The following is a 14211-nucleotide window of genomic DNA, read 5'->3' as shown; positions in this document are numbered from 1 at the left end:
ATAATAATATATGCTTACAGGTTATAAACTTGAATCTTCCATTAGGCCACTCAAAGATGGAACTGCTTCATCCTTCAGGAGTAAGAAATGTGAAATCCAATATCGAACTGCATACAATTATTGAAGCAGTTCTCCATGAAGTGCTGGACACACCGTTGGAACAGTGGAGGGAAAAGTGGAAAAAATTAATTTCTTCTTTGTGGTTCTACCTTTTATCAGAGCATACAAAGGCCATTTCCCCTTACATTACACAACGGTGACAGAGACAGTTACTTAGGAAGGTTAAATGGGTGCTCTGTCTATGATGTCAGAGAGCTGGCTCTTTGGTCCTGTGGTCAGTGCTCATGTTTACCTCCCGACAGACCAGGCTTTGAGTCCCAGGTAGGGTGGCTACCTTCAGCCTTTGTTACACATGGTGTCAGAAGTGGCTTGGGAGCATGTCCAAGGTTGATGACTCCTCACCTGCTGTGAGTGGGACGGGTGTGGCTGTGTGCAGAGAGTTGTGGACAGTGTCATGCACAGGGGATACTCCCTGGAGGTGAAGGCATTATGATGGTGACATCACTCCCGGGGGGGGGGGGGGTGACAGACCAGAGACTGTCACTTAGGAAGGTTATGTGGAGCTCAGAGAGCTGGCTCTTTGGTCTGGTGGTCAGCAATCATGTTTACCTCCTGTCAGACCTGGGTTCAAGTCCCGGGTAGCTGCCTTCAGCCTGTGTTACAAGAACACATTGTCTCAACATACAATATCTTCCCTGCCTCCAAAGCATTTTAGACAGCTAAGTAAAATGGTTTATTTGGGAGAGTGTTACTCACTGACCCTACTCAAAACTAAAATTAGGTTTAGTGTCTGTTGTATTCAAATTGTTAGGGGTATTTTTAGGTCCATGAAGTGACCTGTAAGAGTTTATGGCAGCAAACCCAAATCAAAATCAAATTTACACAATTTTCTGCTTGTTCAAGATATAGTTGATTAGACACATTTGGTAATCAGATTTTGATTGGTTTTGGGCTGGAGTGACCGTGCTAACATAGCTACACAGTAAGGGCAGTTCAAGCTTACTAATTAGGATCTGTCAGACTACATAATTAAATCATCATACATTTGCTTCAAATTGTGCTGAGTTAATAAGTGATTAAAATAGACTTGCTTGTGTGTCTTCTGACACTGTGTGACATAAAATGAGCACAAATATGGCCAATGTTTCAATAAAAAAGGTAACAATAGTAACCAAACATGTCTTTCTGATTTTAATAAGGGGAACATTATGTAGATTGGATCTTTCAAAAAACCGTGAACATGCTCGCTATCCCATGATGCAGATTTATTATTATTGGTAGTAGTATCAGTAGTATAGTATACATTATTATTAAAGCTAAAATGCTAGAAGCTCATTCTAGTTACACACTAAACTTAATAATTCAAAAACAACAAAGTAGAACCAATATGAACCATCCCTTTCTTTTAAATGATGTGAGCTATCAATCATCAACCTCTTTAGAAATGCTGTACAACCCTATTTATTAAAACATAAATGTTAGTGCTTCAGTGTGCCATGTTGAGACAGTGTGCTTGAAAATGTGTTTCCAGAATGCGTGATATATTATCATTATGTTAACATGCATTTTCAACTCCAAAGAACAATAAGGAAGCATACATGGGTCAAAAACCATCTCTTCTTGTTGAAAGGCTTGTTGAAACCTGAACCTCAGAACATTCTGATGGCTATATAACAGCCATGCCACCCAGGTTCTGATGCAGATATCACATCACCTACATCACCATGGTGGTTAAATTCCAGATTAATAAAGTGCCCCACACCCCAACTTCAGGGAGGTGTGAATGCTGGTGGAAATTTTGGGAATCCTGTTGTCCGTTAAGCAAATATATATATATATATCTTTTATCCCAAATAAGGCCGCTAAATAGTATACTTGCCTAACTGGGTGTCACGATTACGCGCACCGGTAACGAGAAGAGAGGTTATTTGATTTGGTGGAATAGTCCATATAAGGCAGAGGGGAGTATACGTATATGGATGTGGAAATATTAAAATGTCAGTGCAGTGTTTGTATTAAAGAGTATTAAAGACTTATTCTATATACCAAAATTGAGCATACCACGTCTAAAATTCTACTAATATGAACCTATATTCATTAATTAAAAGAGACATTCGCACGGCGCATGACTGCGGTGACTTGGAGGCGCCCACAACCTGTGTCCAGAGACAATTGATAACCGAGTCTTGGAAGATGGACTCTGATGTGTCAAATAGCCTGCCTTGCTGTGATCTGTTTAATTAGTCTATTTGCTTTGTAGGCTGCTTCCATCGCAAAGCTTAAACTACCTTTTTGGTCGTGAGACAATCGTAAAGAATACGCTACTGAATTTGACAGGGATTGCGTTTGCAAGATGCAATGGAGGTCCACATGGCATAACAAGAAGATTTTAAACTGATTTTTTTAAACTGATGCTCAAAGTATTGTTCAAATCAACTCACGGCTTTTTATAGTTTGTTATACGGATAATGGCGGCAGTTACGAGCCCGGAATCGACACCTCAGCCCCGGGTCTATTTTCAAACACCCCCCGGTACCGAAGAAGAAGTTCCACAGAAGCAAGGACGAGTAACCGTCAAATATGACAGAAAAGAACTGAGAAGGCGACTGAATTTGGAGGAGTGGATAGTTAGCCAGTTAATGAATTTATATGACTGCGAGGTAGGACGCATCTAATAGTACGATTTTGTTGTAAGAGATCCTTTGTTGTAAGGAATCCTTTGTCAAGCGTGTTATTTCTTAGTCATGCATTGCCATAAATTCATACATTTCATTTTTCATAGCGAATAATCCTCGTGTTTTTGTCTATTATTGTTCTATATTTGCTCCAATGTAACCTTCCATTTGTTGTGGCTTGTAAACCAATATTTATTATGGTTATGGATTTATGCATGGAAGGGCGTGGCAAGACTCAACTCCAGACAAAGCCATAAAACAAAGGTGACCATGCAGGTGATGACTGTAGTTCGATGTCTAACGCTAGGCCCAAGTCTGTTTAACTATCAAAATTCAAATTACACCTCACAATTATGGCCATCTCTTCTAAGTCTTGTTTTGTCACACATTTTGTATTACATGTATTACATTTCTGCCTTTTGAGATTCAGTTTTAGATATTAATGGCCGTTAAATGGTCGTTTATCACGCAGGTCTGAAGCAGTTGTGCACGTACGTGTTTGGTAGGTTGTATTAATTGCTTGCCGTCGGGGATCTAGGAGATCTCCCCTTCAGCATATGAGATGATGTCATCTGTTCAGACATGCAAAATCTGTTGTAGTTAGGGCCAGTGATGCTGACCCAAATAGTCTAGGTCTAAAGATCAGTTTGAATAGAGCCTTTGTATTGAATGCGCCTCTGAGTTTAGAACTGGGTTTTGTGTGTGTTAAAGCATGAGTCTTGGGCCTTTGTCTTCATACTGTGTTCAGTAACTTCCTCTGGTTACCTGTCACAGGTGAGTATCAGTGTTGCCATTAACGCTTATATAGATATCATGTCTTAATCCATTCCTTCATCAGTTGATTGTGTAGTGCATTTTGAAATTACACCTAAACTCATTTACACCTGTAGTTTTATTAACCAGTAAAATATTTGGAGAATCCTGCAGCTTTATTACTGCATAAAGGAAATTACTCCAGTCCCAGAAATGTTTTATTGTCCTATTAGATTGACTTTTAGGATGCACGTTATATCACTTCAACCTTCAACTTGGACTCAAATGTAACCTACCTAATGGTATAACGATGTACAGAGACAAAGGACACAACTCACTTTGTCATGATGTGGGATTTCTTTTCAAATTCAAGACAAAGAAGGATTCAAGAATTTGTACAAATCCTGCTTTGAGAAGACCACAGTAGGCTAATAGCTGGCGCTCTCTGGCCTGCACTCTTCCCCTGCCAAGCTTGCAGTATGACTCATGCGTTCTTTTTCTGGGACAACAAATTAAATGGCTTTAAAAATAAAGCTGTAGCTAAGCTTTCTGCTGTATGCACTAACCAGCAAGTTGTGATCTATGTGATGTGTAGCCAAGATCCTCTTTCAGTAAAGGTGCTGGTCTGGCTTCAGTAATGTTCCCAGGCTTCCTCTCTCCGCACACTGCTATAATAAAACGCTTGCAAGATGAATGAAGGCTAATATCCTTCTAAGTCGAACTCATAAATTATTATTGATTGGGAGGGTTAAAGGAAGCATTTCACCCACACAGGAGAATAACAGACATGCCAATGTCTCTGCGCTGAGCTTTGGTGGAAGATCTCACCATCTCAGTCTAGCACTGCTGCATAGCAATGTGGGTCAGTGTGAATTCTTTGCTCACTCAGACCTGCTCCCATACTGTCACATTTTCTGCTTGCTCAGTGACTGCATTCGCCCACGCACCCTCGCGCGCTCTCTCTCTCTCATGTAAAGCACAGCAAATTCTGCAACAACGGGCATTCCCGATGGAATGGGCCAATGGTGCCCAGTATCACAGCAGGAGAACTGACTGTGTGCGAGATGGGTAGCTGATCTAAAGTCAGGCCCAATGACAGCTGTCCTTGAAAGCTGTGAGACTGAAGCGGAGGGAGGAAGTGACACAGATTGGGAAGTGCACGCTGATTGGAGAGCGAGTGGAAAGGCGGAGATGTGGTGAATGAATGGTTACGTGGACTGGATCATTAGCTGCGGCATTCCGCTTTAATCATTCCCATTGGCTGCTCCAGTCGCGGAGCTGAAGAGGGCATTGGTCCGCCATTGGTAAATGCAAGAAGGTGGCCGCAAAAAGGGGGAAGTGCACCGAACGCATCGTCTCCTGTGTGTGTTGACAGGAAGTGAGCGAGGGTTGTCTTCTAACACCCTTACATGCTCAAGGGGTTCAGCCCATCCTGTTATGTGGAGGAAGAGAGGAAGGAAATCATGGACAAAAGGCTGTGGAGAATTCGCTTATTCACGGATTTGAAGACAATAGCATGAGTCTAGTTTTCTCCATCACCAATGCGCTGACGTGCTTTATCAGATGATAGAAAAGATAATACATGACTATACAGAAACAATAGATGCAGATAGGCCTAGCCAGCCATCCTGACAAGTGGACTGGAATACGGTTTACTGTTTGACAGACCATCAAAGCATGGTCCCAGATAAAGGATACTATTATGGCCTGTGCATGACACTTACCGATTATATGTACATATCCTTCTAGTGGCATAATTCCTGCTACATCTCATTCCTTCCATACAGAATCCTTGTTCCAATTAATTCCTATATGTTGTCTTTCAACGTGTCTGTTCCAGGAAGATGAAGTCCCTGAGCTGGAGATTGATGTGGATGAACTGCTGGATCTACCCAGTGATGTAGAAAGAGCCATCAGAGTGAAGGTTCCTGCATCTCAGATACTGTTCTGCTTTGCATTTCAAGATTTCTGTGTTGTAATGCAGCAGTTTACATGTGTTTGCCGTTACTGTAGATAACTGTTTTAATGCAGGTTACCATACAAATAAAATTTGAGAAACTGGAAGACCAACAAAAGTCAATGTTAAGGAAACATTGGATGTTATGCAGATTAACCAGTCCTTAGACTTGATTATTTAAAGCACCAAATAAAAGTGCAGTCCCATATACGATAAACAGAACAGACCTGCCCTGAGAAGACCCTTAAATTGGACTAATTGTACCAAGCCAGTAGGAACATAATTTCATTATGTATTACAAAACACCCTAAACGTTTCTATATCTCTGTGCATGTTGGTCAATTGTCTCTCTTCCAGATGCTGCTTGTTGACTGTTACAAACCTAATGATGTAAGTCCATATTTAAGTAATCATACCTATGGCTATTGGCTCAACCTGATTTTAATAATAATAAGCTTTGTTTATATAACACTTTTTAAAACAAGATTTACAGAATATAAAAATATACATTAAGAGATAAATATATAAAACAGACAAGATACAGCACAAGTCACAGATTAATTCAAAGCTAAACAGATATGCTTTAAGACCCATCTTAAAATGTCTAGATCATCAAAAACCTCAGGTCACTATGAAGGGAATTCCCAATCTTGGAGCCATATTAGGCAAAGGCTGTCTAGCCACTATTTAGTTTGGTAGCAAGTAAACATGTTGAGAGATCTGAGAGCTTGGGAACATACCTGATCAGTTTAATACACTGATCTCCTCAGAGACCTCACAATGTACCTGCACATTGTGAAGTGACAGTTATGAATGTTGAAGAAAAATCTGATGGAGCTAAAAAGGAAAGTTCTAATGGTGCTTTTACAATAACTTTTCCAAAATGAAGAGAATGCAATACCCTTCGACCCAATTAACAGGTTAGAAAGCAGAGAGCCTTATTTTGTCTGTCTTGTTGATTTCCTTCAGGACTTTGTGGCTGCACTGTTGGAGAAGGTGAGAGGCATGCAGAAGCTCAGCACCCCACAGAAAAAGGGGGACCTCACTCCCTGAACCCCACCAGCTCCCCCAGTGTCAGCCCTGTTACTCCAACCCTGAGGGGTGGAGGCGCGCACACAGACCAAACCACTACACCACAGTGTCTGTCAAACAGAGATGAGTGAGGAGTTCAGCCAAGCCCATCTCAGCTGCAGGTCAACCACCCCAATGGTCTTACTTTGTTTCAGTACCGTTTCCTCAATATATTATTCAAGTAGAGTGTGGTAATGTCTTTTTTTAGCTTAAATGTACTGTAAGAGAGGAACTGGAATGGTTGGTGTTATTCAGTTTTCTATACTTAACACCAAGTGCCATAGGAAATGGCTTGGTGGATTTTTACTCAAGTAGAACCTTTTTTAAAAAATTGTCCGTTTTTTCACTTAGTTTTTTTTTTTCTTGCAAGAACAAGTGAAACTTGTTTTAAAATGGGCTAATGCAGCTATAGAGATGAAGTGACATTGTTTTAACTTTGAAGTGTCTTAGGTTATATTGTATTTTGATGTGAAATGAAGAGGAATGTAGGGGAATTTGCATCTTTGACCTGTTTTCATTCAGTAGATTTTTTTTTTTTAGGTTAGAACTGAACAGATCTGTGTGCATAGTGCTCTAGGTTTCATAATCTTCTCACTGAAAGAGGACATTACTCAAATCAAACCAGTCTAAACTGTAGCAATACCCTGGGAGTGAACTTGCCAATTTTTGTTACATTCTTAGAATTTTTTTTTTTTTTTTTTTTTAGCAAGTCTTAGTGTGTAGGCTGAAGGCCAAGATGAATTTTACTAAAGGTGATGTAGGAGCCAGCGATGAATTGTGACACCAGTGTGAGGTAAAGGTCTAGCTCTATAATTAATCAAGTTTCAACCGCCAGACATTTTTTGTACATAACTTTTATTCAGCTCAACAACTCAATCATACAATCCCTGTTTGGCTGGAATGAAATACTGTACTGTATGCACTCTTACAACCAAGTGTGTCTAGTAAGGTTCTTAAGAAAATAAAGAATGGTGCTAAATATGTTGAGCCCAAGGTGATGTTTTTACTGAGCAAATTTTTTCTAAATCAAATGTAGAGGTGCATGCTTGTAGGTTTTTGTTTTCCATCTCTCAAATATACTACTTCCCCACCAAAACCCCTGACACTGCTAGTTTCTAGACCAATGAACTCACCAGCTTCAGTACTTGTACAGTTTAGGAAAACCACCGATCCCACAGTACACTGGTATTGACAGGTTAAAACCTACAGTCTAAGTGTGTCATTATAAATCAGATCTTCTTTCTATACTCAACAGTTCTACTTCAAAGATGAGTGTGGCACCACCTAGAGGACAAACACAAAATATTGAAGCTCCATTTATTGTCTATGAAGCACTCTCAGGACTGACAATCTGATTGTAACATTAAAGCCATCTGAGTAAGTCAGGGTTAGTCAGTATTTCCTTCTACCCAAATAAACAGCTACCAAGTGGCCTTTTCTTTGTTTTGTATTTTGATGGGATTATATAGAGATGATGTGATTCCTGATTAGAAACAAATTACACATTACAGTTACAGCAAACTGTTGTATTCGTCTCAGCTAAAAGCAGAGGAAGAAACAACTACACAAAGACTATGCATTAGTCTGGAATCTGTACCTGGAATTTTGGGTGGGGCCCCTCTATCACCATAACCTGAAATGTATAACAAATGTACCAGTAAGTAGTCATACACTTTCACAAACGTATGAAAAACCTACATAGGATACAGCATTTAACAAGTTACAGTGCTTGTTCTAAAATAATCAGTAACAGCTATTTAACTCATTTTAACTCGAAATTGTAGCAATTGAGTAGTCATTCAGCATTAATAAATGCCAAATTTCATTTTCTTAATACACACAATTTTAATCCATTATTATGCATTTGATTCTTGTCAGTTGCATGAAAGTGACTCAGAGTCCTGCCTGCCACAGACTAAACAGGATGATGAGAACTAACAGTTGGATCGCTGTAACGAGTAAAAGCAGCAACATCAATCATGGTTGTGACTTCCATGTAGTTCAGCTACTTTTACCACAGAGCATATAGTAGTTAACTAGCATTAACCTCATGGTTAGGCAATATTTAATTGAATTCAAATTTCTAGCAGTTGGTTGCAAATAATCAAAAATTCCATGTGCAGATGAAGTGTCATGATCTGTTCAGCAGCTAAATTTCTTGAATGAAGAATTGTATTCAAAACTAATGGTGTGGAAATTCTCTTTCCTACCTCCAAGTCATGGCTCAAAACTGTACCCTTACATGGAAAATTAGATCATCTGCCTCAGAATTCCAAGCACTACTTTGCGTAAAGACATATACAGCGAACAACAAAGAAGCAAAATTAAAAAGACCACCTAGCTCATTCAGTCTTCTGGTTGAATGCTACCAACCTTTGTACCTCCATAAATTTCCAATTTAATTGGAAATTTTCATCACCACACCAAGGTGTATTGCATTTATGTTCTTATACTCACCAAGTTCTGATGGGATGACCAGCTTTCTCTTCTCCCCCTCACACATTCTGAAGTCGGGAAAAAAAAAAAAAAAAAAAAACAGGCTTCACTCTCAACTAAAACACTAACCCACACTGGGTTAACCTATCCACCAAACTCAAGAGTGCTTTGGCCCTTGCTCTAGGGCCAGCTTCCCATCTCAAAACTAACTCCAGCTAAAATAACAGGAACTAGCTTGGATCAACCACACAGTGCAACCCTTTTGCATCAAGCAGAGCTAAAGTGAAACTCACCCTAGGAGACCCTGGTCCCAACCCTTAATGACCTGTCCAGTTCCCAGAGTAAAGGTAAAAGGCTGATTCCTGGGAATGCTGCTGTCAAATTCCGTCCCATCTTCCAGCTTTCCCTTGTGGCAAATAAAGGGAAAAATCAGCCAAGAAAGAAAGAAGAGGGAGCAGTTTCACCTACTACACTGGACACTTACGGTGTAGTGCATGTTCAACACATCCCCTTTTCGGGACTTGATAGGACAGTTATCCACTCTCTTCTTTATCCCGATTTGGAGCTTTTTCTTGTCAGCCCCTTGTACAACCTCTGTGAGGAGGGACATTAGGGTCACTGCTATCAACAAATATAGTCTCATCTGTAAGACAGAAGAAAAATATGAACAACGCTTTGACTACGTAGAGATGAAAAATCTAGTCTTTGGTACATAGAAAGAGGAAGCAGCTAGTAAACCCAACGGGACCATTTCATTGTACTTTGTACATTGTACTGTAGATTGAACTCAATCGCGATTTGCAGCTTATGCTTCATGTCCTTCATATATGCTAAAAATTCGAAATGTTTACCGTTTCCATTTAGAAATACAGAGCATGCACAAATCGTGCCCTATCGGTGGTTTAGCGCACGTCATCACAAACCTAAATTAGTCTACTTATCCTAGCTAGCCAGCGAGCTAAGCCTTAAATCCGGAAGGCAAGCCATTAAGTTATGCCAATACTTAAATCAACTAATAACAATAGATGCAAGTTAATTACTAGATAAAATCTAATAAAAAAAATGCAAGTTCTTTGTTTCCTGCAAATGATACATAATTACAGTACTGACAAACACTAGCTAGGTAGCTAACCTAGTTATCATCAACCTAGCTACCCCGTCGTTCTATTAGGCACTCATGTGGAGGCAACTAGCTACCGTTATCTGTCGAAGTACAGTATAGTTACATGTTAGATCGTTACTTTTGAAGGGCCAATATATTAATTGCCGAACATATTTGAAACCATCTCATACGCGATACGTTGAGACACCGAAACCTATGTTGGCTAACTAGCTAGCTTGCTAAATACCCATATTTTAGCTACAGTCATCTTACATGTTTTAAATCACATTTCTTTCGGCGTTTTCCCCGCGATTATAGTCATTATTTTCATTGACGCATATTACCTTTAGCTGAAATGGGCTGCACAGGTTCTGTTAGCTAGCTAGCTACAGTGATCTTTTAGGGGAAGTGTACATGCACACGTGTGAATACAGCAACGTTTACGCCATAACAGGTGGTAATTACACATTGAAACGTGCATGGACACAATGCGTGTGCTCGGCAAAGGCTAGGTGGTTCCAGAAAAATGTTTCATTATTATGTTAAATGCGCTTATCATTATAGATTTTTTAAATAATAAAATTTTTTATATATATATATATATATATATATATATATATATATATATATATATATATATATATATATATATATATATATATCCTTAATAAATAAATAGATGTGTGTGTGTGTATATATATATATATATATAATATTTATTTATTAAGGACTTTTATTATGACGCGCTTTTAACTTACATTTTCTCTTGTATATTTTCCATGCTTATTGGGGCATGCTTCAAATAACCCAGTAATCCTCAATTGGAGGCGCTATTGCACTAATAATGTCTTCGGCTTGCTCTTGGTTCGTGGACCTTGTGCCTTTTGTGATCAGCAGTAAATTGAATAAAAAGACATGTGCATAAAATAAATGTTTTCCGTATTTTTTTTTTGGACGGAATGAGCGTTTAACTGGTCTCTTTATAATTAAAACATTTGGAAAAAATATTCAGTCCCCAAGCATAAGTATTGCATCTACTATATTTGTCTGTGACAGCACGTGACTCAAATGTCATGAGTCTCGTAGCCTAGGTTGACGTCCCCCGCCCCTCCCTTGCTAATCTCAGTGAGGCTGCGAGTAAGAGTCATTCTCAAAACAAAAAAAGCATCTCATTAAACTGTGTTGTCTATGACTTCTAAAAAGACATTAGAAATGTACACAGTAAATCACAACATGACATGAAGCACGTACGGATTTGCGCATCTTGCGCCAAATACTGGTATCGCTTTTCTGATGGTAAAATTTGTCGTTTTATGCTTTGGGCTGTGATATTTGCAAAAAGCTAATCTTACACTTAAGCAAAACGTCTACTTCCGGAGTGGGTTTGTGTGTGTGTATTTTGTTTTTTTTAATAAGTGACAGGCAGACGCTGGTACCAGTAGTCCCATGAGCTGGGATCAGGGTCGCTCCTACGAGCCTGCTCAGAGGCAGACAGAGCCCGTCTCCTTTCATAGTCAAACATGCTAAATGAACTTCTTGATCATGCATAGCTGAGCCTCTAAACCTAACCCACGCCCAAAAACCAGAGCATTAATTAAAACCTAACAGGCACCCCAGTATTGATTAGAACTAGTAATGGTCAGGTCTTTAATGCAGTTAGACCAAAATAAGCACAGTAGTTCTATTATTAGCACTGATGTAATTACCATTTTATTAATCTCATTAGCATGAGAATGTTAACAATGTTGTAATTTGGTCCTTGTCAGCATTGTGCTGTTACAGCTTGTGATTCCGATGCATTATTCTGCAATACTTATTTCCAAACATTTCAGCTACAAAAGCAGGTCTGTAAAGATGACCCTAATAGCACTCCAGCAGATCTTGTGGCAAATGACTAATTAAGTGTTGTAGTGTGGCATGCTGAGAATGTTAATGATGATAGTTCTTCTAAGCAGGAAGGATTTTGCTGTATTACATGGTTATATGCAGAAGGGATTTGCACAATTAACTGCAAATGGAGCTGGACCGCTTGACTGAGTCTGAAAGCAACAATCAACAATTACACCGACAATGTCACTATAGCAAAAATGTTTTCCTGGCCCTCACTTGTTGACATCAAACTTTCAGAAAACAGCAGTATGTGCATAAAAGTCAAGAGTCCTATTGCAGTGAAATCGCAGAACAGCATATCTGTAAAGCGGAATATAATCGGACCTTTGGGGCCAGCGCAATCAAATGCGTATATAGCTGAACACACACCTCTCTGACACCAGCGTTAATGCCCAACATGTGGCCTTTTTCCATCAGAGCACCACCACATGCTGCTGGGTCTGCTCACATAAGAAAAAGCAAATACAAAGTGCCCGAGGCACTCGAGGCACACAAACGAAGAAAATGAGGCATTTGCCTCCTATTCAGCAGACGCAGCTCCTCCTGCCCTCCTACAGTAGCTCTGCAGGGTCCCTGCTGTGCTCAAAAGGCCAGTACAGCACTGAGGCTGGCTTCTGCGCCCAGCCCCCTCCTTCTGGCCCAGTGATCATACCCGCACGCCAGTCAAGCACGGAATGAAAACAAGCCACATGCCTGGCTGAGGACGAGGCGCCGGCTGGGTGTGCGGGGCACGGCTGGAGAGCAGGGCTGCTAGCGACGACGCTCCCCCGCACAGCCTGTTCCTCTCCCGGTCTGCCGGCCACCGGTACGGCCACGGCTGAGTGAGCTCTGCGGCCGGCCGCCCCTGAGGGCGAGAGAAAGAAGAGCACCAGCATGCAGTCTCCCTCACTCTCGTGTATGCGCACATGCTCTGTTAGTCCCCACCCTTTCATCTTTTGCTCACGCCCACAGCTGAGTGTACTGTTCAGGAACGAAATGCAGAGACAGTGGGACAGATGGACAGAACAACAGATGAACATGCAGACAGCAGCAGAGTTGGAGGGAGACAGATTGAAGCATCCAATGTCAGTGTAAGCCCAGCAGTCAGACAGGTAGAGGAGGAGCTTTAGCAGAAGCAGAGCAGGCATAGTGCAGACTTTTCAGATAATTCCATCAAAGAAATCCAGAAGGCTCAAAGAATGAAAAGGCTAGATAGTGTGAAAGAGAACATTTATGGATAAAAGAATTCCTGTACAACATGCTAGTATTGATTGTGGCTTTGTTTAAACTCATTGATTTAAGCAGGCTTGATGTGCGGCAGAAGCACACTGAAAGAATGGCTTGGCATACTCAGAGGTCATGAATATTTAAATACCTGGCATTGGGGCATAACGGAGTGGCAGGGTTAGACGATGAATATTCATATCTAATTCATCACTGTACCTACAGGTGCCAAAGCTTTCGTGAATACATGAGGCGTTTTAAGGAGTTCGTGTCAGCTTGAAAGGACGGTGAACGTGCCCGGCGGCCCACTGGGATACAGCGACTCGTCACACGGGGCGGAGCCACGGAAGTGGGTTGGGGAGGGGCAACAATTAGAAAAGCGAAGAAGACAGAGGGGCCTAAAATCAAAGGGAGAAGCGTCAGGGTAGGAGTGCTGCGCTGCAGTGACAAGCTGGTGGGAGGAACGTCCACGGATAAGGCTGACAAACAGCTGTTGCGAGAGAGGAAGCCAGTCTCATCCGTAAGGGTTGAGAATTACTCAAGCACAAACACGTCTCACATAAATGGTCATATTCCACATGCAAACATCTCACATGACTCAGTCACACTTTTTTCTTTTTTTTTTCTTTTTTTTAGCATGTGCCTTATGAGACCATCTACAAATGTAAGATTTCATGTCCTTTTTCCACTGAGTCACTCTTCCTCCATTTAACTCCCCCCACTAGTCGCGCTCATCAAACATGCATCAGTTCAAGAGAACCACGGGAGAGAAAACACCCACAGGTACCCAACAACAGACGGGAGCCATCCGTCAACTCCAACTATACCCTTTGCTTCTTTTCAGAGAGCGAGAGAGGGAGCGGGAGAGCGAGAACGTTGAACAGCTACCGTTGTAATAATTTCCCCACAGTGATAATATACATCTTTAAAGTTGTAAGCAGAAAGAGCCAAGTCTAAACCAGTTATTATTCCTTGCTTGCTGACTACCTCCATGCCTCACACACACACTTAAATCCATAGTTAAGGAGAACAGCAAGTTTTCAGTTTATCAATTGGGTCTGTGT

The 14211-nt window shown here is 40.8% G+C and overlaps 2 protein-coding genes across 3 annotated transcripts; one reads left to right on the top strand and one right to left on the bottom strand.

Moving 5' to 3' along the window:
* Window positions 1-2231: 2231 nt before the first annotated feature.
* On the top strand, window positions 2232-7497 carry ppp1r14ba (protein phosphatase 1, regulatory (inhibitor) subunit 14Ba). The gene is made up of 4 exons (XM_027023841.2): window positions 2232-2720; window positions 5329-5412; window positions 5803-5835; window positions 6415-7497. The coding sequence occupies exons 1-4, from the start codon at window positions 2529-2531 to the stop codon at window positions 6496-6498; spliced, it is 393 nt and encodes a 130-aa protein (XP_026879642.1). The 5' UTR covers window positions 2232-2528; the 3' UTR covers window positions 6499-7497.
* Window positions 7200-10532, bottom strand: fkbp2 (FKBP prolyl isomerase 2). Of its 2 annotated transcripts, none has more exons than XM_027023840.2 (6): window positions 10328-10532; window positions 9437-9595; window positions 9246-9358; window positions 8974-9020; window positions 8114-8149; window positions 7200-7800 (listed from the first exon to the last, which is right to left on the bottom strand). In XM_027023840.2, exons 2-6 carry the CDS (start codon window positions 9593-9595, stop codon window positions 7739-7741), a joined length of 417 nt encoding a protein of 138 aa, XP_026879641.1. In that variant the 5' UTR covers window positions 10328-10532; the 3' UTR covers window positions 7200-7738. The 2 variants fall into 2 exon arrangements, with proteins under 2 accessions (XP_026879641.1, XP_026879640.1); XM_027023839.2 differs by having other exon boundaries at window positions 10399-10531.
* Between the last annotated feature and the right edge of the window lie 3679 nt (window positions 10533-14211).

The sequence above is a fragment of the Electrophorus electricus genome, chromosome 6 (genome assembly GCF_013358815.1).
Source record: "Electrophorus electricus isolate fEleEle1 chromosome 6, fEleEle1.pri, whole genome shotgun sequence".
In the NCBI taxonomy this organism is placed as follows: Eukaryota; Metazoa; Chordata; class Actinopteri; order Gymnotiformes; family Gymnotidae; genus Electrophorus; species Electrophorus electricus.
The sequence above is the reverse complement of the archived record's forward strand: the minus strand, read 5'-3'. Positions and strand labels throughout refer to the sequence as shown.

What these genes read in the sequence shown, in the direction of transcription:
- fkbp2 (XM_027023840.2), bottom strand. Translation starts at nt 9,595, where the DNA reads ATGAGACTATATTTGTTGATAGCAGTGACCCTAATGTCCCTCCTCACA. An exon ending in TGGGACCAGGGTCTCCTAGG is followed by an intron (nt 9,021 to 9,245) that starts GTGAGTTTCACT and finishes TCCCGACTTCAG; the next exon opens with AATGTGTGAGGGGGAGAAGA. An exon ending in GGCCCCACCCAAAATTCCAG is followed by an intron (nt 7,801 to 8,113) that starts GTACAGATTCCA and finishes TTTGTCCTCTAG; the next exon opens with GTGGTGCCACACTCATCTTT.
- ppp1r14ba (XM_027023841.2), top strand. Translation starts at nt 2,529, where the DNA reads ATGGCGGCAGTTACGAGCCCGGAATCGACACCTCAGCCCCGGGTCTAT. An exon ending in TGAATTTATATGACTGCGAG is followed by an intron (nt 2,721 to 5,328) that starts GTAGGACGCATC and finishes TGTCTGTTCCAG; the next exon opens with GAAGATGAAGTCCCTGAGCT. An exon ending in ACTGTTACAAACCTAATGAT is followed by an intron (nt 5,836 to 6,414) that starts GTAAGTCCATAT and finishes GATTTCCTTCAG; the next exon opens with GACTTTGTGGCTGCACTGTT.